Source organism: Nestor notabilis, unplaced genomic scaffold (assembly GCF_000696875.1).
Source record: "Nestor notabilis isolate BGI_N333 unplaced genomic scaffold, ASM69687v1 scaffold13105, whole genome shotgun sequence".
In the NCBI taxonomy this organism is placed as follows: Eukaryota; Metazoa; Chordata; class Aves; order Psittaciformes; family Psittacidae; genus Nestor; species Nestor notabilis.
The window spans coordinates 25,147-36,981 of record NW_009931333.1 but is presented as its reverse complement, the minus strand read 5'-3'; the positions used below and the strand labels follow the sequence as shown (position 1 = coordinate 36,981).

Sequence of the window (11,835 nt, the reverse complement as noted above, 5' to 3'; positions counted from 1 at the left end):
AAAGAGTGTTGTGCTGCCTGCCTGTCTCTCTGCCAGAGAAGGATTCCTCTCAGACATGTAATTGCCATTTCCATTTCAATTGATTCCCATGGCAGGGAATGCTCCTTGGGGGATTTCTAAAGCCTGACAGATCATGGGAATAGGAAGATTTTGCTGACGCTCATAGTCCTTCATTCAGTTCTGGTCCCTAGTTACACAGCACAGGGCAGTCTGTTGATGCTTCTTGGTTATTCCAAACCTGTCCTTCCTATGTAGAAAACGGCTACTTCTCATAGCCATGTTCCAGAACCAGTCAGATGTGCTCAGTCTGCTCGTAGTCTCTGATCTGAGACCAGCGGGCTGATCCACACGTGTGAATACACAGCACTGACTTACATTCACACCCAGCCAAGGCAGAGAAGCTCCCTGCCCTTCCAGCGGCAGCGCAGTGGACTGAGCTGTGCTTAAGGCAACTTCCCTCAGTTATTTGAACCAGACAGTTGGAAGTGCTCAAGGCCAGGTTGGACACAGGGGCTTGGAGCAACCTGCTCTAGTGGAAGGTGTCCCTGCCCATGGCAGAGGGTTGGAATTGGATGAGCCTTACAGTCCCTTCCAACCCGAACCATTCCATGATTCCATGATCTAAGCAGCAGCACAGAGGGCAGAGCAGCAGCTGCCTCTGAACAAAGTGTCTACGCTTGCTGTGGGTGCACTGCTTGTCCAAAGGGTGGTGATGAGCTGAGCGTGGATGAGCCCATCTCAGTGACAGTGTGACAAGCATGTGTCAGTAACCACTGGGGATGATCATGTTGTGCTTCTCACCTTGGGGGCAGCTGCTGCTGTGCCGCCGCCTCGTCCCACCACAGCCCTCCTCATATCTAAAAAGGCTTTTCCTGTGGTTCAGAAACACATCCTCCAGGCTCAGATACATGCTCCTGGCTGTGCCCTGAAGGGTGGGCCCGAGGGGGCAGACACTGGGGAGCTGCAGCCCCTGTGCTCTGTAAACCCACACACATCCCACTGGGATAACCATTCCAGAAATAAACCAAATACGTGGAGCTGTGAGTGTGTCTCGTGGGGATCCTCAAGCTTTTCCATCCTCAGCAGGGAAGCTGTGATGCTCCTGCCCAAGGACACCTCGATGGAAGGCTTGTCTTTTCCAAAGTATTTTGCTTCAGAATCCTCACACATCCTGGGGCTCGCTGTGCAGAGATTGCGATGATTCCTCTTTCCCACTGCTGTTTTGTGGCATAAACTGCCCTCAAGGCCTAACAAATAATATTTCTTTCCTCCAACTCTACAATAACTTGATAGAAAGCTCAAGGCATCAGAGTTGCTGAGCTCAAGCCTATGTCGGTGACAGACCATTTGGAAAGGCACCTCTCACACTGTGTTTCCAGTTGTTTAATTATTCCAGCTGGGAACTACAGACTATCAGTAATGGAAAGTCTAAATGTGGCAGACAAGGAGAATGACTAAACACTCCAGACACCTAGGATGGAGCACGTACTGCAAGGTATTCAGCCACACAGCACACGTTCCACACAGTTCTGTGGTGAGCTGCAGGTTTAGGGTCTTCTAGGAAACCATCTTTGCTCAGAACCTGCCTACACAACATGGAGTTAAACATGGGAAACTCACCACTGAGCTGATAGATCCAGTGCTTTTGTTAGTTTTCAAGCTCCCACATTTAGATTAAGTATGTTTTACTCCCTATGAGAAAACTCCAGTAAAGCCCATAGGGTGCTGTATCAAAAGACAGCACTGACTTTAGGCAGTGTAAAGTGCATTCACCACTCTAAGAGGCAAACCCAAACTGAACGAGAGAAAATGGCAAAAATACTTTGACTATGAAGGCTTTGACATCATTCCACTTGGGAAAGAGCACTTTTCGACTGACTTCAACCTTCTTTTTTTCAGCTACTGGAAATATTCCTTCCCCTCCCCCAAAGATCCTCCATTTAATGGATAAAAAAAGTGTTTAGAAGAAAACAAAAGCAACTTTGATTTTTTTCCCCTGCTCTGTAAGGCAGCTCCATAAACTTCAGCTCTTTTCTACAAGCTCCTGAGCTGCTCCACATCACACAGAGCTACCTTTTCTTTTCAATTCTTGCTGCAAATGCAAAGGCTCTTCCCCTGTGTGCTGGAACTGAAAGTGATCATGAAGAATTGCAGGTCTGACCTAAGCGTTCTGCGTCTGGACATGCTCTGCATGCAGTTATTAACTGCAGTGTGAAGGGCCAGCTCAGCCTTACCTTCTCCATCTCTTTCTTTGTCCAGAGGAGCTGAAGGGTTTTCAGCAATAGGAGTGGGTCCTGGCCTGGAGGAGGGAGAGAGAGAGGGAGAAAAGGGGGGAGAAAAACAAAACAAACCAGATTTATTGGCTCTGTACAGGCAGCCCAGACACACTGGGGCATTGTTTCACCGAGGAGAAATCAGCTACTCTATGCCACTGTGTTTGAAACCATCACCCTTCCAACTGCCACTCAGGATTAAAGTGCTAAAATCCTCGCTCTGAAACCCTCACGAAATAACAGACATCAACTTTAACTAAACACCCGCATGGGCTCCGATACTCAAAAGCTGTAGTGGTGCGTGTATACCAATCGCACTGCTGCTACACATCCAAAACATCTTTCACCCCTGTTAATATCAAACAAAAATGGTCCTTGAAGACAAAGCATCTTGCACAGGTTGGAAAGGATTATCAACACACTAATATGTAATGAAATGGCTCTAAAGTGTTTAACCTCATCCCAAGCTGTGGATGGAAGATGTGAGTGGATGAATTTTGGGAAGCTCGGGCTCTAGGTGCTTGGCAGCCTGTGTGTGAGCCCAGCCAGGCCAGCCATGGGGCTGGGAGCAGTTCGGGTCACATGTGGTTTGTACAAACTGCTGTCTGAGGAAGGGGAAACATGAAATGCTGCTGAGATTAGTGTCAAGGCTGAAAAATAGTGATCAATTATTTCAAAAGGAGGTGATCTAGAGTTTTTCTCTTTTACTTTTTAACTGTTTATGTGAGAATTTGAATTTTGTTATTTTGCATTAACTCAGGGGTGTTGGTTGATGAGAAGCTCCCCATGACCCAGCAAAGCCACCCCTGTGCTGGCCTGCATTCACAGAGTGTGAGCAGCAGGTTGAGGGAGGGGATCCTGCCCCTCTGCTGCGCTTTGGGGAGACCCCCCCTGCAGCCCTGATCCAGCTCTGGGGAACAGCACAAGAGGGATGTGGAGCTGCTGGAGCGAGACCAGAGGAGGCCACGGAGCTGCTGCGAGGGCTGGAGCAGCTCTGCTCTGGAGTCAGGCTGAGAGAGCTGGGCTGGGTCAGCTGGAGAAGAGAAGGTTCCCGAAGGGGAGACCTTAGAGCAGCTCCAGTGCCTGAAGGGGCTCCAGGAAACCTGGAGAGGGGCTTTGGACAAGGGCCTGGAGGGACAGGCCAAGGGGAATGGCTTTAACCTGCCAGAGGGGAGACTGAGATGAGCTCTTAGGCAGAAGTTCTTCCCTAGGAGGGTGCTGAGGCACTGGCACAGGGTGCTCAAAGAAGCTGTGCCTGCCCCATCCCTGGCAGTGTTCAAGGCCAGGTTGGACACAGGGGCTTGGAGCAACCTGCACTAGTGGACGGTGTCCCTGCCCATGCCAAGGGTTGGAGCTGGAGGAGCTTTAAGGTGCCTTCCAACATGAACCAGCCTGGGATCCAATGATTCTATGATCTAATTCACTATTATTCATCATACCACTATTTCTGAACCAAATACTTAGGGATATTTCATTTTAAAGGCAGTAACACTTTTGATATCTAGTTCTATTTATTTCCCAATCATTTACGTATGAAACCATGACTCAGAACATTCTGAATGAAAAATCTTCTACTGCATCAACAGATTAAATGTGAAGAATGAATTTAAAAGCATGAATGAGTTCTCCAGAAACACTCCCCATGTATGCAGTGAGCACCTACTCTTATATTTTCATAAAGACAAAAGAAAAATGTTTTCAAAAAGCCAAAAGAAAATCCATTTCAACTGAAAAGGAAACTTCCTTTCAAACACCTTCTGCATTCTACAGTTCCTAAATAGCCTATTTCCAAGTGGTAGACTTCTTGCTTAGTTTCTCCTCTCACTTCATATTTCAGGTCACAAAAAGCTACTTCAACTGTGAAAAGCTCCCTCTCATCCAACTCCACTCTGAAGCACTGCATTTATGAACTAGTTCCAGTAGCAAGCTGATTGCTGGTCGAGCCAAGAGCACGACAGTGTTCCCGTTATTCAGAACCTCTGGGAGACAGCAGCCAAATTAAAAATGCCACATTTACAATTCACAAGATAATATTTTCTCTCATCTCTGGTTGTTCTGAAGTCCTGAACTCTCCAAACACTGCCTGTTCCCACTACTGCAGCTCCTTGGAAGAGTCTCTTTTTACAACAAAACAGAAGAAAATCCAGATCTCTTCTCCCCACAAAATTAGCAACTAAGAGTCAAATTCAGCCCATGTGTGTGTGCACATGCATATATATATTCACACACACACATATATATATACACACATATACACCCCCTCCTCCTGGCCTGGCTCCCAAAGAAATTTATACACACACAGGAAAAAAAGGAGCCTGTAGCCCAGTGTGTAACCAAATACACTGTAAATCTGAGCTGTAATTAATGCAGTGACCAAGCTGGAATGATACAGGAAATGAGAGCAGTTAGGAAAGCAGTGGTTCACTCCAGATCCAGCCAATAATTCAACTTGTAAAAAGCTTTCTAAATCTCAAGCAACAAAACAAGCCCTTTTCTTACATGACTTTTTCCTACCTCATCTCCTTGTCACAGAAACGTGATCTCAGCTTTTTCAATACACAGACGCATGGAAACCATCTCTCGAGTCATTTTTAGAGGACTCAGCATGTTGCCAGCATGACACTGGGCAACCACGGGTCAGGAGAAAAACACCTTCTCCCTCCCCAGCCCTGGAAGGGAATGCACCCACCAGGTAATTATGTCCACACTACATCTCGGGGTGCTGCAGAGCCCTGCAGCAAGAGAAGGTCAACCATGGGGATGCCAACCACTCATCTTCTGGCATGATCTGTCAAAAGGTTTTGCTCTCTGATCAGAGACCAAATGTTCTCTATGTTCTCTGTACGTAAGAAAGAGGCAATTCCCGCTCAGTTCTCCAGAACTGGGATTGAACAGAAGAGAAAACACTGAAATACTAACTGCAGTACCCTGGTGCCAGAACAGTGCTGAATCATAGAATCCCAGACTGGTTTGTGTTGGAAGGGATCTTAAAGCTCATCCAGTTCCAACTGCTGCCACGAGCAGGGACACCTTTCACTAGAGCAGGTTGCTCCAAGCCCCTGTGTCCAACCTGGCCTTGAACACTGCCAGGGATGGGGCAGCCACAGCTTCTCTGGGCACCCTGTTCCCTCCTTACCCGGAAAAGCCTTGTAGGTATCTAAGGATGAAAGGCAGCCTGAGGCTAAGCAGAACAATCAGTCACTCCTAGAGCCAAACATAAATGAGACAAAGCAACATTATGCTTCTGCCTAGTCCCACCAGAGTGGAAAGACATTGCAGTTCACATTGGATCCTGGGCTATTGTATCTAGCTACCCTCCAGTTAGAACAGCAGACATCAATGTGAAGGTGCACATCATTTTGGCTCCTGAAAGAAATGAACAATTCATCTTTCTCCTGCAGGACCTCTTAGGGAGACTGGCCTCATCATGGTTCTCCTGGACCCTTAGAGTGCAAAACTAGTGTCTTTGGCATGGATAATGAAGCAGTGACAGCACCATTATGTTCCCATTGGAATACCAGATGGGTTCCTGCTCATCCACATCTGAGAAGGAACCAGAGAAGCAGCAGGAAACTAATGCCAGAATATAAAAAGAAAAAAAGGACTGGACCTTACAAGGAGTTTCATAAGCCTTCCAGAACAAATCTGGAGAGCAGATGATTGCTGAAAGAGGAAGAAATACATGGCAAGAAAAACCAAAGCAAAGTGACTGATCCCAAATGGTCACAACTGAACCACAAGTGCATCTGGGCTCAAATCAGAGGACAAGAACAGGAACATTCTGAAGCACCCTCCTGACACTATAGTAGGAGCAAAAAGTGGCAATTGCTAAGTTACAAGTATTAAATCACCGACAGAAAAGTGCCTGCAAAAGCAAGGCTAGGTCATGGAGGCCAGAAAAACACCTTCATGCGTCACACCGAGAACACCCAGAATCTCCACTTCAGTTCTGCAGGCTCCTGCACACTGAGGGGGTGCCCAGCTATGAGCAGGGGCCATCCAGTGAGCAAACCAAAGAAAGCCAGGATGGGGCCATGTGAAACTGCATAAAAAGCAGCAGGGCAAGTAGGAAAGCACCAGCTCTGTCTGCCCCAGCTGTGAGCAGCCAAGGGAGGCCAGGTCTATCATACTGGAAAGGCCAAGACAAGCCCCAGGCAGCTAATCGCATTCAGTTCCTGGGTCAAGGTGGAAGAGAAAGTGCTCAGTCTCACACTGATCCTACACAGCTCAAAAAAAGGGGTTGCAGACCATAAAATACCTCACAAAGCTTCACCAAAACAAGGCAACAGCTCTTTGGTGGAGCTCTCAGACACCTCTGCACCCACTCCAGCAAGACACAAATTACATTGATTTCTTGGAGAAGGACTTGGAAAGGGGCTTTGGACAAGGGCCTGTAGGGACAGGACAAGGGCAATGGCTTTAACCTGCCAGAGGGGAGATTGAGATAAGCTCTTAGGCAGAAGTTCTTCCCTAGGAGGGTGCTGAGGTGCTGGCCCAGGGTGCCCAGAGAAGCTGTGGCTGCCCCATCCCTGGCAGTGTTCAAGGCCAGGTTGGACACAGGGGCTTGGAGCAACCTGCTCTAGTGGAAGGTGTCCCTGCCTGTGGCAGAGGGTTGGAACTGGATGAGCTTTAAGGTCCCTTCCAACACACACCAGGCTGGGATTCCATGATTCTTCGTCTGACAGTTTCTCCAAACAGTATGTTCCTGGTTTAAAAATTTTGACATGAACTTATTTCCTCTAGACATTTTTCATTCTGAAAACCCATTTCCCCACCCTGCATCTGGCACCAAAACTGGAGGAGATAGTACATCAAGTGTTTTCCAGTTCTCAGTATCTGTGGTTACATTTCAAAACCATATAAACCACAAGGCTTATATTTTTGAGTTAGAAAAGTGCCTTTGAGGAAAGCCATCAACTACTTTCTGTTCATTCTCTGCTTCTCCTTTGTGCACACATCACTGGAAACCTGCTGCGAGCACAACAAAAGCGGTGCCCCCAGGCTGCTGAGCTACAGCAGTGCGTTTGCTGTTGCCTCCTTCCAAACTCCTGCTGCATTATTCACTGGTTCTGTTGAGCCCCCCTGGCAAGAGAAACACCCTTTCTGACTGAGGATCCTTGTGTGTGTCTCGCCTGGGGTGAGACATCCAACCCCGGAGGAGGAATTTACCAGTGACGAAAATCTCTCACCACTTTTTCTTTGTGTCAAATGGAAGTGAATGCCCCAATACCCTGGAAAAATGACAGTCACTGATGAAAAGATACAGAATGCAAAAAACCCAAGAACCCCTCAAAAGGAGGGGGTCTAATGGGACCAAAATGCAGGATCACATCCACCAACCAGTGCATTACAGCTGAAATTCATGGATGGAAAAGGTCAAGAACAAAATGCCGATGGTCAGTTCTCCCTTAGGCAGAAGCTTATACCTCTGCCTCACAAACTAACAAGATTGTAATGAGTTTTGAATGGAATATGTAACAAATCTCACTCATGCAGGAAAAAAATCAGTGACTCTTTACTCTCACCAGTTGTTTTGTGCACCTTCTCTCCTAATAAACCCTGAAACCTGCCCTCTGTGAAAACTCGTGGCAAACCCAGCAAGCCTGTGAGATGTTTTTCTGGAAGGCAAAGAAAGGCTCTGGGTGTGTCAGTGTCACCACAAGTGCAGGTAGCCCATCTGTGTTTAAAAACTGAAACATATCCCTGTACAGGCAATGGACACACTGGGGGGAGCAGAGTCATTCAGCCAACTCCTGGTTTGGCAGCACGATGGGTTCACCCTACGCTGTGTAATGTCAATGACAACCAGCACTGTGCTGGGCAAGCATCAGTCCAAGTCTCTCATCAAAACCCACCTTGTCTTAGTGTTTTTCAGCAAGGTGTTGAGTTCACCCCAAGTGTGAGCTGATGTTGTAGCAGAGAAGGCTGATAGGCACACAAATAGAATCACTTTGATGACGCAGAAACCATGCCTGCATTTTCTAGTGGCACATTTGGAAGCTCTATGAACAACATGATTTAATTAAAAAGATACAAGATTCCTCTAGAGAAACTCACAGATTTTTCCACCTTCCAGGTTTTCGTGCTGTGCCTTGTTGTAATGAGCACATGTAACAGGAATAAACCTTCTGACCTTGAGGATTTTTATGCTAAAGAAAATGATTCCATATGGAATTTCTCTTAACAATGCAAAGTGACATTTAAAAGACACAAACCCCATTTTAGACTATACAGGTATTGTGCAATACACATAGTAAAATCCTGGGGTGTAATTAAAGAAAAACACAGAGGAAGCAGAGACAATAAACAAACAAAAGTGCTATATTATTTTAAACTAAGTAGAAAGCCTTCAGAAGCAGCCTGTGTATGTGACTATGTGGGTATAGGCCAGCAGAGCATGGCCCTGCCAGTCTCCCTTTGCTTTGCAGAGGGCTTTTCCTGTCATTTGCTCCTACTTGGATTTATCCCATGATGTGTGGAGAGATACCTAACACACTGCAGAGCCATGGAGTGGGTAAAGATGTCATGCAGATGAGAATTAACGGTCCTCAATGAATACAGACATGATATAGATTAAATACTTCTTTTAAAAACAGTTAGGAATATGCCTAAGCAGTGTTTGGTCCTGCCACATCCCTGTGGTGCTGAAGACTCACCTTCAACAGATGCTAAACTCTCTGTTAAGCCTGAGGGCACCAACAAACCTGGGGTTGAAATGGGCAAATTTCTTTGAAAACAGAAATTCAGATGATGAGAGACCACACACTGCCCCAAGCATCCCTGCGAAGGCTCGGTGGAGACCTTGGAGCAACCTGTTCTAGTGAAAGGTGTCCCTGCTCGTGGCAGAGGGGTGGAACTGGAGAAGCTTTAAGCTTCCTTCCAACCAAAACCAGTCTGAGACTCTGCGAACTGGGCACTTTGGGCAACTTCTTACTTATTACTGTATCTTCTGGAGTAACTGTGTGTCCATCCCAGGCATAGCCAGGTAAAACACAACCTTGCAGCAAGGCCAATGTAACTTTCTTCCTTGGTTTCAGAGGGAGGGAAGAGCAAAGGGTTATTATGCATCACAAGCTGCAGGAGTGAGACGCAGCTTTATTTCAGCTGGTCAGAACTCCACAGATGCACTATCCTGAGAAGCGGGTTTGTGGCTACTGCTGCTCCATCCCCCTTGTACCAATCCGTTCTCCACCTCTTATTGAGAACACGTGTTCTAAATGACATTTAATGGCATTGCTGTAATTTGCCTGTATTTTTGCAAACAGTGCCAAGGATCACGTTTCCTGCTTCACCCGCAATGAAACGCAACCTCTGCTGCTCTGCATCTGCACCGACACCGGAGCACGGCCCAGCCACCCTCCTCTGCAAAGCCACGATCAACTCTTCCTTGCTCTCATTCAACTCACTCTCTGCATATAAAAGTCACAAAAGGTTGTGCTTAGTGGACATGGCATTGCACCAAATACCTATAACTGGGAGTGGAAAGAAGAGGGAGATAAAAACGTAGCTTTCCCCATAAAGAATCCAAACTCAAACAACTCAGCGAGCAGCGAAGAGGGCAGAGCTCCCAACTCCTGAGGAAGCATGTGAGAAGGCCCAGACCAAAGCAAGTAATGCTGGGATCCGCTGGGCTTGTCCTGCATCCCCCTCCCACCTCCATGCCCCAAAGCACGTGTTGCTTCAGCGAGGTCTGGGACCATCCCATGCCCCCAGTGCTTCTCCCCAAATTAGTGCCCAGCACATGTGCTCCTCAGGCTGGGGAAGCGAGTGTGGGCCTGTGCGCCCTCAGCATCCAACACCTAACCAGTGTCCTCATCATCTTCTGATCAGATCTGCAAGGTCACATGAACCAGGACAGTCTATGGCTCTTGGATACCTTCTCATCACCAGTTAAACTGTCTACAGGTGTCTTAAGGGAGATGGATTCTTTCCAGGGATATCACCCGCATTCCAGTAACACCATGGCCAGGATTAGTTTCCAAGGCATCCTTCTCCACCCTGAATGTTATTTTTAAATGTAAATCAGCACCACTTTGGGATGGGGAGAATGTTCACTCACAAGACTGTCTGGAGAGACCTTACAACAGTTTTCCAATACCTAAAGGGGCCTACAAGAAACCTGGAGAGGGGCTTGGAACTGGATGAGCTTTGACCTCCCTTCCAACCCAAACCAGTCTATGAGTCTGTGACTATGATTTCAGGTGCACCTGCACCAGGGGTTTCAAAGGCTCTAACATTTTCTCATGGCAGAGTCTGTGTCTTAGGAAAACCAGATATTTCCAGGAATGATAACAGTTCATTTCCAAGAACTCTATGACTGTATGACTCAGTGATTCATCCCCATCTCCACCAACTTCAGCGATGAGACTCCCACTAAGAACAAAGCACCCCAAGCTCTCTGCTGGCAGGGAAGGTCTCAGGCAGCAGTGTCTGCAGCCAGGCAGAGGAATGCTGCTGTAAGAGCCTGATCCATTTAAACCTTAATTACATCCCACCCCTGAACCCTCTGCTGCAAAACAGGCAAAAGGCTCAGATGTCACAAAACTATTTCATTTCAGAAGCTGTAGCACCATGTCCAGAGCTCCAAAACTCACCATCCGAGCTCCCAATTCCTTAACTGCATCTCCCACAAAAGACAAATATGCTTTTAAAATGTATAACTATGTGAGTTTAGCTGAATTCAAACGAGGAAGTGAAGAAACAAGACGGAGAGGGTCCTGCTTTAGAAGGTATGTCTGGCTCCCTCCAAGCCTTCGGCTCAGTTTCCAGTTTTAGCTACGGCTTTCTCATTGACTGAGCTTTGAACTCCGCCACACAGAAGGCTTCAGATCTCTGATGTAACCACATGCAGCTACCACAGGCTTAGAAACTCCACATACCACACACCTCCCCTGTAATTTAACATTAAAGATGAACCTTTTGGGCGGTCTGCGAATCTCAGTTCACCAAAGGAGAAGCATTTCTCACTTATTCCTCCAGTTCTGCATTCACACATTCAGATTCACCTCCTGCACTAACACAGCCAGTAGAGTACTCTGAATTAGCCATGAGACGGAGAAAAGACACCCAAACCCAGCAAGTTCTTCACTTGAAATCACCTGATTATGAACATCAGCTTGTTTTCAGCAGCCAGAATCTGCATTTAACAGGAATGGTTCCTTATTTCTCCAGTTGCTGACCAGCTGTCACTGGTGTGGTACATTCCTCCCAGCCCTGTGATGCTCTTACACAAAAGTCATCTGCTCCCGCTTGCCAGAGGAGAGGAGACCTTTGGGCCTTGGGTTTCTCCTGCAGCCTCTGTACAGGAGATGATGTACCCATGACTGGAATTGTTACTGGAATGAATGTGCTCACATCCCCTAATGCATAGCCACAAGGTGGTCCAGAGAGCACTTGGAACTGTGGAACCAGTTTATGTTTTGGTTCATAGGCCAGATGGAAAATTCCGGTCAATACAAAACAATTCTCCCTATCCCAGTTCTCCCCCTGTACCAAAAGCAGCAGGAAAGCTTCATGGCAGTTCAAATGAGACAGTTGTTCCAGTCAGCAGGCAATATTATCC

General features: G+C 47.0%; 1 protein-coding gene across 1 annotated transcript in view; it reads right to left on the bottom strand.

Moving 5' to 3' along the window:
• EXD3 (exonuclease 3'-5' domain containing 3) overlaps positions 1 to 2,299 on the bottom strand; it is a gene marked incomplete at both ends in the record, with an annotated part of 65,487 nt that extends 63,188 nt beyond the window's left edge. Inside the window, one exon of the mRNA XM_010015834.1 lies at positions 2,235 to 2,299. Within this exon, the coding sequence (XP_010014136.1) occupies positions 2,235 to 2,299 (65 nt within the window). The remainder of the gene's footprint in view (positions 1 to 2,234) is intronic.
• Between the last annotated feature and the right edge of the window lie 9,536 nt (positions 2,300 to 11,835).